This window comes from Hyalella azteca, unplaced genomic scaffold, assembly GCF_000764305.2.
Source record: "Hyalella azteca isolate HAZT.00-mixed unplaced genomic scaffold, Hazt_2.0.2 contig15826, whole genome shotgun sequence".
Taxonomy (NCBI): Eukaryota; Metazoa; Arthropoda; class Malacostraca; order Amphipoda; family Hyalellidae; genus Hyalella; species Hyalella azteca.
The window spans coordinates 174,825-191,765 of record NW_025945661.1 but is presented as its reverse complement, the minus strand read 5'-3'; the positions used below and the strand labels follow the sequence as shown (position 1 = coordinate 191,765).

Sequence of the window (16,941 nt, the reverse complement as noted above, 5' to 3'; positions counted from 1 at the left end):
TTATTATATATTCATTTTTTGATATCAGCGGAATATATCGTGATTTCTTGATACAACATTAGTTACATTACTATTAATACTTATTGTTAAGCATTCATTTCTACTTTCTTTAATAGTCATAAATTTACGGTCACGTAATTCTTTAACAGCCACGTGACATACAGGTATTTATTTTTAATTAGTATATTAAATTATAAAATATAAAAAATAAAATACATTACGTGCGGCTACCAAAGAATTAAAAACTTGAAGTAAATATGTGGGTAGACGGCAGTTTAATGGACAAATAATGTTTCAGTAACTTGTATCAAAAATCTAATGAATAGAAATATATTGATGCCATTTTCCCGCTTCTTTATATTATTCAATTAAGAATTGATCTTTCTTAAGCCGTCTGGATTGAAATTGCATGAAGTGGAACCTTTGGCATCGGCACAATCCCGATTTTATTTACACGATATAATTCATGCAAAAAATTCATGTCTTAAATTCACGGCAATCAACCTGGATTCAATCTCGATTTTATTTACACGATATAATTCATGCAAAAAATTCATGTCCTAAATTCACGGCAATCGACCTGGATTCAATCTCGATTTTATTTACACGATACAATTCATGCAAATAATTCATGTCCTGAATTCACGGCAATCAACCTGGATTCAATCTCGATTTTATTTACACGATACAATTCATGCAAAAAATTAATGTCCTAAATTAACGGCTATCAACCTGGAAGTCGGCGACGAGGAGCGTCTTGAGGACGTGCGCTGTGAGCCACACGCCCGCCTCGTCGCCCGGGAACATCGAGAACGAACCGTCGGCGTTCTGGTACCTCGCGATGGCGGCGTAGTGAACCGCCACGGCGTTCAGGACCTGAGAATGTGGTGGTAGTGCGGTCAGAACCTGGTATGTAATGTTGCAGTGAACCGCCACGGCGTTCAGGACCTGAGAATGTGGTGGTACTGCGGTGAGAACCTGGTATGTAAGTTGCAGTGAACCGCCACGGCGTTCAGGACATGAGAATGTGGGGGTACTGCGGTCAGAACCTGGTATGTAGTGTTGCAGTGAACCGCCACGGCGTTCAGGACCTGAGAATGTGGTGGTACTGCGGTCAGAACCTGGTATGCAAATCAACCAAACCTTATAAGTCATGCTACTGTCCAGCTGGTTGGTGAGGCGCAGGTAGCGCAAGGACCACAAGTCACAACCAAACCTTATAAGTCATGCTGCTGTCCAGCTGGTTTGTGAGGCGCAGGTAGCGCAAGGACCACAAGTCACAACCAAACCTTATAAGTCATGCTGCTGTCCAGCTGGTTTGTGAGGCGCAGGTAGTGCAGGGACCACAAATTTGCAGCAAAGTTGTAGGCCTCGGCCTCCGCCCCCATCAGTTCCATGCCCAACATAATGTCCGTCGTTACTGGGATTTCGGGGAATGAGGGCCCAACCACGTCACCTGTTAGAAATCAAAGAAAATTTACCTTATCATTGGGAAAAGTAAAGCTCCTACACCACAACATGCCATATGAAATTACATTATAAAATGGGCAACTTGAAAATGACTTTCCGAAGCTGTGGCACCACTTAAGCTGTGCACTCGAGTAGCTTAGTAGAGTTAAATATATTAGGCTGACAAGGTGATCACGTCACGAGTTGTTAACGGAGAGGGCAAACCTATGCATATCATCTTCTACTTTGGCCAGATACTGTCAACGACCATTACCATCCGATAAGATAGGTATTCACTTTTATCACTTAAGGGAGAAATACCCTGGAGCCAAAAAATGTTCGTTATGCTCAGTTATGTAGGCTCATTAGTTGACCGTAATAATCGTATCATAATCATATGTAATCATAAGGAGATTACACAGAGACAAGAGATAGAATTCTTCAATGATGGCAAACTGTGCGATTCTACGTAGTTTTGTAGGCCTGGTTTTCAAGCAGCCAGTAAGAAATATTCTACCATAGTCCTGGTGGTCAGATATGTATTTTAAATTAGAATAAAAAACTTTGTAGTAGTATTAACCTATTATTCTCGATAAAAATTCTTCGCTGCCTTCTATAAACCGAAGCTAATTGTATGGTATAGCGGTTTCAGAGTTCATTTGGTCGTTAGACCTGTTGCCGATTTTTAACCACGCAGAGCATTAACAGTTTGTTGTGGGTCTCCAACACGCAACTACATGCTCCAATTTTGCTGTGCTTAAAGCTTGGGCACCGAGCCGATATGACCAGGGCCTATACTTTCAAAAAAAGTTAAGAGATCGTAAATTCGTCAGCCAATCATTGACGGCCTTTCAAGGAATATCCACCAATCATAGACAAGAAAATAGAGCGTAAGTACTTACGTCCACTTAGCGAATTTTAAAAGTATGGCCCACTGGTATTGATGACTGGTGGGGAATCGAACTTAACATCGAACTAGTTAACAGTGAAGTACCAGTGATGGAGATGTGTCCAGCGGGTGTATCGTAAATGTATCTGCGTTCCAGGGAGTACGGGATGATGGGGGACTCGTCCAGGTCTACGTCCAGGAACTCGTACACGAGGCCTCTGTTCTTCAGGTCCAGCAGGCGCGACGTGTGCTGCTGGATTGTCACGCCCTGTACACGAAATGCAGCATAAAGATATGAATTATGAATATAATAATAGCGGTTTCAGCGTTTATTATGTCGTAGGCCTGTCGCCGAATCTTAACATCGAGGAACATTCCCGGCTTGTTGCGGTCTCGAACTCGCAATTCACTGCTACAATTTTGCTGTACTTAACCGCCCGGCCTCCTCGCCGATTCTGACCAGAAACTGGCGCACAGAGCTGGGATCGAACCCGCGCCTCTCTGCGCCAATCCTGGTACTCTGAACTGTAACCACTGGGCCACCGCCTGGTTTCAATGTGATAAATAGTATAATAATTTCGCGATACAAATGTGAATTTTATATGAAATGCAGGAATAATAATTCATAATAAAGAATTAAATAGCAGAAATTCAGCACTATATGTGACAAATGTTTTGAGTGTGTCTTCATTTGAAACCTGGCGCAGTAAATACCCGTGACATTTACCCCCATAAGTGCGTACCCGTGACATTTACAGTGTCGGGATTTAATTGAGAGACGAAATTTTATTATTGGTGGAAATGTTGTGGACATGAGAAAACAGTAGAAAAGGGGCGTGCATAGTAAAAAATTGAATTTTAATATAAATTTTTCGGATTGATTTCTTTTGCCCTCAAATAAAAAATTAAACTAATTTTCAGACTTCGAAAGTTGAGTTTAATGAGAATGTCTCTAGTATAAATTACCGTAGTTTCAAAATTACTTAAGGAACTTGGCATGATGAGATTCAAGATTGTGGGTGTTTTCTGATCCTTCTTTTTCCTTTTGGGCTTAATTAATTAATTTTATCATGTTTAATTAGATCAAGATGACCCACACAATGACTAGAAGTGCTCGCTAATTGAACAAAATCTCACGCATTTCTATGCGTGAGCGTCGAATATTAAGAACAATAATACCTTGAATATTAATATTTTTCTATATATTATTAATTGGCGCAGTCTCAGTTTCGATTACTTCAAGTGAATGAGTCTGAAGTTTAACAATAATTTGGAGTGAAGTATAAATTATTTAATAATAAATTCAACAACTAATAATCTGTCCCAGTAAACAATATCTATTAAAATAGCTCGTAACAATCTCTTGGATTGGCCATTTTAGATTTTTATTCGTCAGTAATAATAAAGAATCAATCTGCATAATTATCCTCGTAGGAATGAGTTGATCAAACAGAAAAAAAATAGTTTAGAATAGAATAGAAGTGTCGGCACTGAAGAAATAGGCACATGGCCTGTTGCCGATTCTTGAATTTTTCTTGACTTGATTCACAAGGGATCCGGCCTTTGGAACCCGATCTTTCNGTCACTGTCCATCATCATCTGGGTGGAGCCTGTCACCGTCACCATCACCTCCCCCATCCCCGTGAACACGATGGGGATGCTCACGTCCCGGAACTCCCCAGGCTGCAACTGTGAATTTCAACATTCCAATCTACATATATTATTTTTAATAGTACTTAGGTTGTTCTTTATTTTATCATAACAAAAACATAAAATTTAGACAATTTACAAAAGCTGGACACCCAAACTAGGTGTTGGAACTTCTCTCATCGCTATTACACTTAGTATCCTAAGTATCCTTAGTATTTGTTTGGGACGTAGCAGTCCCAGGCCACGATGGATCGCCGCAGGTATGCTGCGCCGTGCTGCGTGGCCAGGTATCCTTAGTATCCTTAGTATTTGTTTGGGACGTAGCAGTCCCAGGCCACGATGGATCGCCGCCTCTGATTATCGTTCATCCGCCCTCATTTGGGCCACCTGATGCACGATGCTGTTGCTTGCTTCTCGCCGCTGGTAGTGTTGCAGGGGAGTTTGACCTGTGATTGTGCCCAGGAAAACGTTCAGTCTTCTCTTGAAAGTCTCCAGGGTGAACTCCCTCTCTCTTAGATCCTTTAGTAGGACGCTAAACAGCCTCGGCCCTGCCACGGAAAGGGATCCTTCCCGCAGGGATTGAACCTCAGATTTGTTACGTAGTGGGGGGATCCTACACAGTCTCCCCCTACTTTCGTTATAGTGTGTGTCTCAATCTTGAAGGTCTCGTTTTCGAAGTTTGGTGCCATTCCCGTTATCATTTTTCATGTTTACAGAATGACATACCCATGATTGAATTATATAAGGTTGACCCACGAAGATTTCCGTCTTTCAGTTCAGCTTTCTTGATACGTCACTGAAATCGAGAAACGTAACTAATCCTGTCCTTCCCATGACTGATTGGTTGACTGGTTTGATCGCCTTTCGGTGATTGGTTAATGCTTGTGACGTCACTGAGATCAGTGACGTCATAGGCGAACAACACACTACATCCGCAAAAATGAGCTTCTCATATGGGTCAACTTTATACTAGTTCAACCGCGGACAAACCTCAGTGAGTAAAGACCAAGTCATTGCAACCTCCCCCAGAAGTTCAACTCCTCCAACCCTCTGTTCCTGGCAGTGAAGGTTCGTTAGACCCCTTCCAGTTGCCGTACTGCCCCGAGTGTGACCGGGGTCCAGAGCTGGCAGCAGTATTCAAGGATAAATATTACAAGGGCTCTGAAGAGTGTGATCATCGGTTCCGCTTCTGTCGTTCTGAACATTCGCCAGATCCACCCCATCTGTCGCCTACCTCTTGCGGCTATTGCCTCTATGTGATCACCAAACTTGACCTGAGTGTTCATCAACACTCCTAGATCGCGAAAGAGTCGCTTCTCTTCGATTTCCGCGTTGTCAGGTGCTAGATAGGGGTACTCCATTCCAGCTCTTCCGGTTCCTCTGTACCTCAGAACCTCAAACTTGCTCCCGTTGTACTGCATGTTGTGCACCTCGGCCCAATCATATATTGCAGAAAGGTCTTCTTGCAACCTCTCATAGTCCGTCCTGTCCGTGATGATCATTAGTATCCTAGTATCGTCCGCGAATGACGATGCAGTGGCGTGGTTCACTGCCATATCTATGTCGGCGATGTGAATGAGGAAGAGGATTGGGAGGAGGAGTGGAGTTCCGTTCCCTGTGGTACTCACCAAGCACTAGTCGCCTACAGAACTAGCTCACCCAAACTAGGTGCTGGAACTCTATTACCATCACTACACTATTTGATAATTATCGAAATAAGTGACCATTAAATGTCACTTCTTCTTTGCCAATTTATAGAACTGTCAAGCCGTTAGAATAATCAATAATTATTAATAATTATTGGCACTAGCGAAATAAGTGACCATGAAACGTGCAACAAAATTTAAAATCATCATCCAACCGGTCAAAATACATTTTCATGACATGTCACTTCCTCTCTTCCAAGATAAATACAATCTACAGATGACCAAAAACGCATGCATTACTCACGATTTAAAAATCAAAATATGAAGATTGTGCGATAGTAAAAAATTAGAACATATTATTCAGATTGTTAGGTCTATGACTCCGCAAAAAGTCTCTCTTGCAACACCAAGACGCTGTAAATCACTTCGACGTCAGAAAACGTGCTGGAGCACCAGCAGTTAAACAAAGTGACGATACCTGAGAAACTTCCCATGCCCAATATTACGGATTCAATTTATGCTGGACATACATGTAATGTGCAGTACTTTAACAAGTTATACTTAATCAGAGTATATTACCAGGTTCCTGTACATGAAAATAGTCGTAAATTTACAGCTATCAGTACCCCACATAACCATTACCAATTCAAGAGACTTTCATTCGGTTTACGGATAAATAACTACTAAAAATATATATAACTAATAGTTGATGGTAGTTACGACTTGTGTCTGTCGTAAGCTTACAACTTTTGTAAGTCATAAAAATTTTAAAATTGCGATCTCAACGAAACTTTAGTTCGTGAACGAAACACAAAATGGGAATGAGACATTCAGGCAAAAATTGTTAATTGTGGAAAATGACATTGCACAAATTTCGTATACCAGATACATCAAGAAATATATAAGTTCATACAGTGTTATTAATATAATGAAAATTGTGGTTTCAATATCAAAGTTATAGAAAATATATAACTATAAGTACTGTAAGTATTGCCGCAATAAAAAAGTAGTGTTGCAAATTGCTGTGGGGTTGCGATTTACTGATAACAAATGATAACAAACGATAACTGTACGTAATTTGGACATTGTCTTAAAACAACATAATACAAAAACAATTCGCTTTTGAGCGTGGAAATCAACGCCTGCATCTACTTTCCTTTAAGTAAAATTATATTAAAAAAATAAAGTTATCATATTCTCTCAACGCCCATTCACTCTTAAATTAAAATACCAGTTTTTATTACTACTTCGACAGTAATATTAATAAAATTAGAATATCAGCAGTGACAACAGAAGTAGAGGTTTTAGTATGCGTAGAATGAGTGTTAGGAGTGGCCGTATTTATATTAGCACTGTTAATACAACAGTACTACCATCACGTTACCAGAAGAGGACTGTGTCAGAAGTGCATGGTAGTTTAAAGTTTAAAGAAATAGGTAGGTCAGTAAAATATGAGCATAGTACCGGCTGCATGACTGCGCTGGTAGTAGACGGTAGTGTCAGTAAGTAGAAGTAGATCAGCGAAGGCGAAGGTAGAGGCAACGTCGGGACCCCCCAGACTGGTCGGGAAGAACTGCACCTTAGAACCTCCACCGTCGCGGGACCTGCGTTATTGATCCACCGTTAATTATTTTAATAGTCGCAAAGCTATTTATAAAATTAAATACTTGAAATATAAATTTGTCAGTCCACCTGAAAAGGATAGGAAACGGCATTGACAGGAAGCCAGTAATAATTTAACTTTCTTACTTGATTTTTTCATTAATTTTTTACCGAAGAATTCTGTCAACGCTATTATGCAATTTTCAAAAAGCCTATGAATAGTAATATTAAAATCCTGTCCCCCCTAAGCCAACAATTTTCCATGGTATTCTCTGCCGAGAGGCCCTGCCACCCAGTGTAGAGTGACGGGAGGCACTCGCCGCTGGCCCAAGAGTGGCAGGAGGCACCCGCCACTGGCCCAAGATTGGCAGGAGGCTCCCGCCACTGACCTGGTGGCGGCCCGCCGGATGTGAGGCTTCGGCGCATCGGCGTAGGGGAAATCGTCCTGCACGCGATGGTTTTTGGGACGTGGCTGCGATAAACGGGCCCGGCTTGACTTCTCGGATAAGATGGCGTCTTCTCCAAGTCCCATCATGCGATGTAGCACTCGAGACTCGTCGAGGTCATGTCCCGCGTCCAGGAAGTTTGTTTCCTCCCACAACGAAGAAACGCCAAAAAAGGACCCAATTTCACCGAGCATTTTCCACTCGGATGAACCGCCCGAGTGGTCTTTGTGGTCGTTCCAGCGGATGCCGACCTGATAAGGAAAATTTTATCAACAGATGATAGGTTGAACTGGGACGTTGGAGGCCGGAAGTCATGGAGCAGGAAAATCCTTCGACTCACATTGATCAATATTCAACCTCTGAAAGATAGTTATTAAAAATTTTATAATGCTATTATGAACACAATTACCAAGAGTTTATTACGACAGAAAATAAGTTAGAGGCTTGCCTCATGGCGCCCCAGAGGGTTGACGGGAATGGCGATGGCGTGGGTGACCAACTGACCGTCGTCTGCTACGGCCCACACTGTCACTCTGGCCACCGGCGCCATCTTGGTTTGCAGGTTGGAAAACAAAGTAAGTGAGATACATTTAAATAAATACTTGAGTAAATAGAAACATAGGCACCATCGTGTTTTACAGGTTGGAAACGAAGAAGTTAGATACATTTGAAATGAATACAAGATTTAGCTAATTTAGTTAGCCATGGGCCTATTTCTTCAATGCCGACACTTCTATTGTAATTTATTCTATAATTGTACAGTGGATAATTCATATTTTCAGTGAACAAAGTGAGGTGGACTTGTTCACAATCCTCGCAGTAATTCCGATGTACTGGACTAAAGCCCCAACTTCATACTTTATTTCAATCCTCTTGGACACTCATGGCTCAGGTTTCACAATTGGCTAGAAGGGAGAACATTTACCTCCATGTAACCGTGTCATGTAATGAATCACGACCATCGTATCTTGTTAGGTTGTGCGACATGTATGCCATGATATGACTCACGAACATCTAGCCATGTACAGTATATGAATTATGATCCGTGTACTATGTTATGACGCTTGTACTTTGATTGTAATGCACGATCTGAAATATGTGAACATGTCGTAGTTCCGGGCCATTACTTGAACTACTTTCACATTTACCACCTGTGAATGATACTGCAAGCATTACCGCTATCGTCACTACTTGGGTAGATCATAAATATTACTACCACTTCAACTACCACCATCATCCCCACTTCTACCACTTCTTACTTCGGTAGACGCGGGTATGGCGAAGGTGGTGACAGTAGGCAGGTTCTTGTCTGTGACCGCAGTGCGGTCGGTGTAAAGCGCCACTCCACTGCCGCTCATCTGCGTAAACAGTCCATCAAGGGTAAATCGCGTCAATTATGTATTATAGTAATATACTGGCAATTATGGTAATTTATCGAATAAATTACGAGGTAAATTATTCTGTAAAAAGTTTTTAAAAAGTAATTACTTACAATGAAGTTGATGTAGTCAGTCTTGAAGTTGTTCCTCACGTGCAGGACGATGTAGTCGCCTGGGGAGATGTCCTGACTGGATGTTTCCACCTGTTAAGAATATTTGTGATAAATTTCCACAAGACGTAGGTTTAAGACAACGGGTACAACGTAGGTACACTATCTCCAAGGATTCAACTCTCATTGGATTAATCTCAGTCTTAACGTACATACTTTGTCAGTGGCATGTTGAATCAAAGTGATTTTTTTAGAGACGTTGAATTTAAGTGCCTTTAGCGGTTAAGTTTGGAGTGCCAACGTTTCAATTCAAATATTTTCAAGAAATATTATGAGTAACCATTGCAGTAAATAAAGGCTTAACGGAAACGAACGATGAAACAGTCTCACTCAACACGACTGTTACGTTTGCTGGTCGTATAGCTTAAGAGTCCCAGCTAAGGAAGATGGTCAGAGATGAGACTAGAACTGGGGGAAATGTATTTGGTGGAATCTGGTAAAAAACTGAAGGGCAAAGGCTTGCTGGCCATACATCGACAAAGTATTGACAATATAGTAGTTCTATTTGAATTTGATCGTTAATATATAAACACGTATCAATGATCACTTGCACCAACTTGGAGGTAGTAGTCCCGGGGGGAGTGGTGTTTGGTGCCCAGCGCGGTGGACGCAGCTTGCAGGCCGCTTGTGCTCTTGAACCTGAGCAAAGGAACTCAAATAAATTAACAAACACAAAGCTTCTATATAACTACGGACGTACGATCCAAGAGTAAGCGCAGGTCTTCTTTCATTGAGTTATAGTGAAATTCAAAGCTTGCATAAGGTGCCACTTACTGAGCATCAATTTTCAAAGTTTCTGCCAATTCCGGAATGTCAAACACCGCCTTCGCCACACCTCCTTGCTCGACTAGATCAAGTCCTGAAATCTCTGCGCTTTCGACCTGAATAAACAAAAAGGAAAATACAAGTAATTAAAACATGCATAAACGATTATAAAAACCTTATTTTAATTCTTTACCTATCGAAAATCACAGCCAGCGATGGTGATGTAAGGATTCTTAACTAAGTTATCACAGGTATAGAAAATTTAGAGTTAATTAGCATAATGAACATTTTTAATGGCTCTCACCTGGCTTGTTCCTCCCGATACGTACAAGGTGATTGTCACCTTGGCCTGCTCAAGTTCCTCTTCATCGAACGGATGATGGTCAGCGTACGAGGCAAACGCCTGTAAACAAGAAGTAAAAGTCTTTGAATTGTATTTCCCAATCAGGATAGTAGATCGCATTAGAAAATTTTGTCAGGTTAAGTAAAAACTCACAGTTTTCGCAATAAGATTCTCGTAATGTGTCGAGAGGGTCGACACATTACGTGTCGAGGGTAAGCACATTAATGTGTCGAGAGGGTAAGCGAGAGGGCCGCACATGCAGAATACGAGTCCGAATTTGGAAAAGAAATCTAGCATGAATAAATGCAAGCTCACGTGGACGGTGATAGGCATTCCAGGACGGAAAACCAGCGGCTGGTCGCCAAGAATTTGAAGCATTGCTTCGTCATGGACGACTCTGGCGATCGCCCAGCCTCGTATTATCCTCCAGCCAAACACGTCCCCCACGTCGGCCACCACGCGAAGACTCAAGTCCAAGTCCTCGCCTGAAGAAGTGGACACCAGTCCACTGATGTCGAAGTCGAAGGGGTGCACTCCCTGGAACTGGTAGGAGAAGGTGTTCATTTGGATATTCGTTTTAATCTTGCGTGGCAATTACATTTCCACGGCAAGGCATTGGATAAATACAAAGAAAATCTGGCTACAAACAACGATCCTAGATCCTTTTCCTCTTCCATCAATCCCACTCAGACAGCAGCATTTCTCGATTTGAAAATGTTTGAAGAAAACTGAGGAAAGTCCTAATGAAATGGTGTAAAAAATTTCATGAAACTTGATGAATGAAATTTAATCTATTATTTTCAGTGACTGAATAGCCCCAACCGAGGAACATAATGTGATTTTAGAGAAGAATATCTTAATTCTTAACCAAAAGAGGAAGTTGCCTTCCAATTGACTAAGACTAGTAGCAATGCCTATTACTTCTGTAATTCTTTTAGATAAACGTTGAAACGACCAAATCATTGGGCCTGAACGATCTAAATCAATATAGAAGAGGAATAAATTCATTGATACAGATGCTGAGATGGGACTAACAATTTACATCAAACCTTATCACCTTCATTGCAATGCAATATTAATAACACACCAAGAACATTTCAGTACCAATTAATGTTATGTATGAGTTCGTTATAAACGGTAGAGAAATCGGCGTCGCTGGGTATGGAGTTTTTGGCATTAAACAACAACATATAAAGGAACTTACGTTATGTATGAATTCGTTATAAACGGTGGAGAAGTCTGCGTCGCTGGGTATGGAGTTTTTGGAGTGGAAGGCCGACTGGAGCAGCAAGGAGCAGTTGCCGTGGACGTGTCGCCAGTTCGTCATGTTGGCGACCACGACGCCCGTCAGGCGCTCGTCTACCGTCTTGACGGTGTGTGGCAACCGCACGAACACCTGGCGTGTTATTCTTATGAATAATTGCACATGATAGTTATAATAAAGTCGAAATGTTCTAATAATGAATTAAATGCGTATATAGACCTCACCTCAAACCTGGGTTTGAAGTATGTATAAAATTGAAGTTTTCGTAGTAATAATAATGAATTACGTGCATATCTAGACCTCACCTCAAACCTGGGACTGAAGTACTGTTCACAAATTAACACGAATTATTCTTTCATCTACCAGAAATAATATTGTAAAAATTAAAGTTTTCATATTAGTAATAATAACATATATAGACCTCACCTCAAACCTGGGTCTGAAGTATTGCTCCACGAGGAAGGTTTTGTCCTCCACCTGCGCCAGAGCCTCCACCCGCAGCCTCCACCTGCCCAGTACGGGGTACTGGGGGAGCTCGAACGCCAGCGTCACCACACCTGGTGAATTATAATATAGTATAATTATAGTATATAGAATATAGTATATAATATATAGTATAAAGTATTTATTATAGTATAATAGTTTAGTAGTATAGTACTACAGTTGAAGAATAGTCCAAGTCTGGCCTGTCGCTAAACCTTGTAATGTACAGTAGTTGTCTGCATGTTTAAGTTCTGACGACTGCTTTTTTCCAGATCTATCCATACTGACGTTTAAGCTAAGTAGCTGCTGAACATCCAGCAATTTATGAGGTGGGAGGCGCTTCTACGCTAAACAAATACCTGTGTATCGCTCTATATAATTGAAACCATTTTATAGTGTAAATATTTTTATTACATGTATTATTTAGATACATAAAATATGTCATACATCAGTGTCACCACGCCAGGAAAGTGATGACAAAAATATAAGAAATGCATGCAACTCTTGCAGGTTGTGAAATTTATAAGTTGTGTAAGAGCAAACTTTAATTTAAATATTGGTGACAATAAAGTAACTTAATTATAGACAATAATTAACTGTATGTTTACCTAAAGTTAGTTAATTTAAGACATTAAATGCATGGCAAAACGCACGCACCGTGCCCGGTCTGCATGGAGGGCCAGCGGCGCATGACGCGGCCGTGCGAGTCCTGGCGATCAATTCACGCGTTATTATATAGCAGCGATCGGTATTTACGGCGAAATCAATGCATTTTATAATATAATAGTTATATAATATATTATATAACCTATTAAACTCAACTGTGATCTTCTCAGCATTGAAATTGAGTTAGACATTAAATACAAATTTGGGAAATTTATTCATTCCGATGATTAAATGAATATCTAAATTTGAATTGCAGTCGAACAAAATTTTATAAAATTTTAAAGTTGGAAATAAAAATTATTCAAATTAAGCAACATTTAAAATTCTGAGGGATTGTGATCCACTCCCTCATCATAACTTGTTCGTATTCTGGCGTATGAAGATGATGTTTCGTATATATATGATTTGTCGAATAAATGATTGAGTTATAATTGAGTTATTATTGAATAACTGATCGAGTAATTATGCACGTCACGACGTCGTCTCACCAGCACGAACACGTCCACGGGCTCGTCGTAGGGCTTCAGGTCCCTCGTCAGCAGAATGGCTCGGAAGCGAACTGCGAATATCATCGCAAATCTATAAATGAAATGATACGATCGCCTTTAGAAAGTTTCAAAATAATTAAAACCATGAACGAATTACTCCGGTATCGTTTTGGCGAAGATACATTTTCAATATTGCTGCATCTTGAGGTCTCACAAGTGACATGGTTAAGAGCTGATGCGTCACTTGCAAGAAATTGTCTGTTCTTGATTTTATGATTTAACATGCTGAGTTAAACGGGCAGGAAGTATTAGTATAATTTCAGGCAATACTACCAGCAGGTACCAGTATCAGCTGACACAAATCCTGGTTTTTAGCAGTGTTTTCTGACATCAATGCCTTCCCGCATGAAAGTCTTGGAATAAAAATTTGTTCGAAAGGAGACGCCAGCTTTTGGTGTAAATGAACAGCAAGAGCGTACAGCTATATCATCCGTCGGTCAGGCATTGTAAACGGGTCATGACGGTTTTTCACCCGTCTGTTCGGAGTTGTAGACGGGTCGGGACGGCTGTCTCACCCGTCTGCCCGGCGTTGTAGACGGGTAAATACGGTTGCCTCACCCGTCTTTCCGGTGTTGTAGACGGGTCGGGACGGCTGTATAACCCGTCCTTCCGGCGTTGCAGACGGGTCGGGACGGTTGTCTCACCCGTCTGTTCGGCGTTGTAGACAGGTCGAGACGGTTGGATGAGGATGGTCAGGAAGGTGGGGGAGTACAACTCACCCGTCTGTCCGGCGTTGTAGACGGGTCGAGACGGTTGGATGAGGATGGTCAGGAAGGTGGGGGAGTACAACTCACCCGTCTGTCCGGCGTTGTAGACGGGACGAGACGGCTGGATGAGGATGGTCAGGAAGGTGGGGGAGTAGGTGAGGTTCGCTGTCTGGGAGAAGATGAGGCTGCCGCCCACCCGCGTCCTGCCGTCCACCCGCAGCTGCCAGTCCCCACCCGCCTCCGAGAGCGGAACCTTGAAGAGGTGACATTAAACTACCCGTTAGATTTAAATGGAACGTTTGAATGGTAATAATTATGATTATTGCCCGTTAGATAACATGTAAATGTTATTTGAGCAGAATACCTTAAACCATAAATAGAAAACATTAAACTACCCATTAGAATGAAATGGAACGTTTGAATGGTAATAATTATGATAAAACTTGAATGATAACACGATAAAAATACACTAAGAAACATGAATGGATCATCGTGTCCAATTAGTGACACACTTCCTTACCGTCTGTACGAATAAAGAGCGGACGTTACGCTGATAGATCCTTTTATTGGACCAAACTGGGGTAGGATGACCCACACTACGGTAGAATTTGCATCGTTATTTGGACAATGTCCCACTCATTTCTCTGATTGCACGGCAGAGAAAATCAAGGGAATGGCTAACACTGAATTCACGGGCGTCGTTGAACAGGATTTACAATCCTAGCAGGCATAACGAGCATATGTAGAGAAAAATATAACTCAGTACTCACTGCAGTGAGTGACAGGAAGCGCATTTTCTCGTCGACGAAAACTTGAGGTCACGGACGGACGGAAAGACGGACGGACATGGCGAGCACAATAGTGCATTTTTTCCATAAATGAGAAAATGCGCTAACAACGCGCGGTCCAGTTTCCGGGATACGTACGTAGCATAGGTAAGTCAACTTGCAAGCATCGACGTGCATACTAGAAATTATTTAGTCGAGAAGATCACAGAATAAAGAAGAGAGTTACAACTTACGATAAGCACGCACGCAATTTGAGGCTGGACCATGAATTACATGTAGCCGAGTTCGGAAAACCAACCGAGAAGTGACATCTATAATTAGAATTGAATGCTAAGGATCAGTAAAAGGGGTAGGTAATCCGAAAAGGATTGTAGTTCAGGTAGGAAAGGAGAAAAAATAAAACTTAGATATTTAGGCCTAAATAGAAATACTCATGTGGTTCATGTGTGTATAAACAACTAATAACACCGGAACTCCTTAGTCTGATAATACTTTAAAATTTGTTTTCTATCACGGTATTCAGGGGTGCAAAATTTTTTGAATCAAACCGCTCCTAGTTTTTTTTCAGATTGAGCGCATTTCTTCGGGCTCAACTTATGAATGAAAACTAATGAACGTCAATAACTAGGGAATCATGAATAGAGGCAAGGGGTGTCAGGATGACGATGAAACGCATCGATCTGTTGCACAAGTGTTCGATCTCCCCTGCTGAACTGCAACGTCAGCATATTTGTATTTGAATGTCGCAAAATAAAGGAATGAAAGTGCAGTTACTAATAAGGGTATAGTACCTTTCCATGCGAGACAACATAACAACGAGCTTGATACAAAGAATATAGCTCATTGTTTGGGGGATTGTTCGGAATGAAAACTCGTATATGATTGTAACGGTTTCTGAAAACAAAGAATGAACAACTTGAACACAAAGTTGAGGGTAGTAGAAATTATAAACAATATAGGAAAATAATCGAGGAAAAGAAACAATAAAGTGAACATAACATAAATAATAACGTCCTAAATTGTTGAACAATCTAGTACTAGTCTAGTTTGGTTAGAGACAGAGTTTTGCCTAAGCTCGTCGACTCTGGTCCTATATATGAAAGGTCCAAATTTTAAGTGCGCGGGAGAAGTATGCTCCGAAATAATTCTTAACACTTGACGTGTTTGAGTTTTGGTAACTGTAATTCACGATTCGTTTTTCCACAACAAAGCTAGCTTAACACTTTCATGCAGTCGTGGAACGTAAAATTTTGCTTAAGTATATTCGTTAAAATCTGTGGAAGCTACATCAAGTTCACACTGTTGAAGTTGAAGTTACCAGCAGCAGCAAGTTGGAACTCCCTGCGTTGAAGTTGTAGTTACCTGCAACAGCAAGTTGGAACTCCCTGCGTTGAAGTTGTAGTTACCTGCAACAGCAAGTTGGACCTCGCCTGCGTTGAAGTTGTAGTTACCTGCAACAGCAAGTTGGACCTCGCCTGCGTTGAAGTTGTAGTTACCTGCAACAGCAAGTTGGACCTCTTGGTGTGATGGACAACCAGAGTACCTTCTGCCACACGCAGCCACACCACCACGCCACCACATACACATTATACCACCACCACTGAGCTGGAGGACAACCAGGAGATGGTCGTGATGCTGGTGGTGTGATGGACAGCCACCCGCATCAGAACCACGCCACCAGGCACCACACGCATCACACCACAAGCAATAAGCGTTGAGAATTGTTTCGACTTGAAATCACCCCTTATTACCATAGTTACCAACCTTGTTTAATTGGCTGATTCCACCTGTCACTGGTTAGTTACAACCATCCACCTTCTTTCATTCCACGACCCATCGGCACTCAGTCTCACCCTGTGCCCCAACTTATCTTGCATCCCGACTTACCCAACCCTTGCATCGAAACTTTAACCTGATTTACCTTGTATCCGACTCATCTTTCACCCCGACTCACCTTTCACCCCGACTCATCTTTCATCTTTCACCCAGACTCATCTTTCACCCAGACTCACCTTTCACCCAGACTCACCTTTCACCCCGACTCACCTTTCACCCAGACTCATCTTTCACCCTGACTTATCTTTCACCCCGACTCATCTTTCACCCCGACTCACCTTTCACCCCGACTCATCTTTCACCCCGACTC

General features: G+C 41.5%; 1 protein-coding gene across 1 annotated transcript in view; it reads right to left on the bottom strand.

The window, feature by feature from the left end:
* LOC108678137 (CD109 antigen) overlaps positions 1–16,941 on the bottom strand; it is a 37,714-nt gene that overhangs the window by 10,051 nt on the left and 10,722 nt on the right. The window contains exons 4-23 of the mRNA XM_047884664.1: positions 16,158–16,291; positions 14,095–14,260; positions 13,241–13,311; positions 12,744–12,795; positions 12,030–12,160; positions 11,544–11,735; positions 10,655–10,882; positions 10,301–10,399; positions 10,006–10,112; positions 9,789–9,870; positions 9,175–9,264; positions 8,942–9,040; positions 8,131–8,232; positions 7,626–7,933; positions 7,099–7,238; positions 6,697–6,701; positions 3,956–4,027; positions 2,444–2,606; positions 1,290–1,456; positions 733–876 (exon numbers count right to left, since the gene is read on the bottom strand). Coding sequence (XP_047740620.1) covers positions 733–876; positions 1,290–1,456; positions 2,444–2,606; positions 3,956–4,027; positions 6,697–6,701; positions 7,099–7,238; positions 7,626–7,933; positions 8,131–8,232; positions 8,942–9,040; positions 9,175–9,264; positions 9,789–9,870; positions 10,006–10,112; positions 10,301–10,399; positions 10,655–10,882; positions 11,544–11,735; positions 12,030–12,160; positions 12,744–12,795; positions 13,241–13,311; positions 14,095–14,260; positions 16,158–16,291 — 2,552 coding nt within the window. The remainder of the gene's footprint in view (positions 1–732; positions 877–1,289; positions 1,457–2,443; positions 2,607–3,955; positions 4,028–6,696; positions 6,702–7,098; positions 7,239–7,625; positions 7,934–8,130; positions 8,233–8,941; positions 9,041–9,174; positions 9,265–9,788; positions 9,871–10,005; positions 10,113–10,300; positions 10,400–10,654; positions 10,883–11,543; positions 11,736–12,029; positions 12,161–12,743; positions 12,796–13,240; positions 13,312–14,094; positions 14,261–16,157; positions 16,292–16,941) is intronic.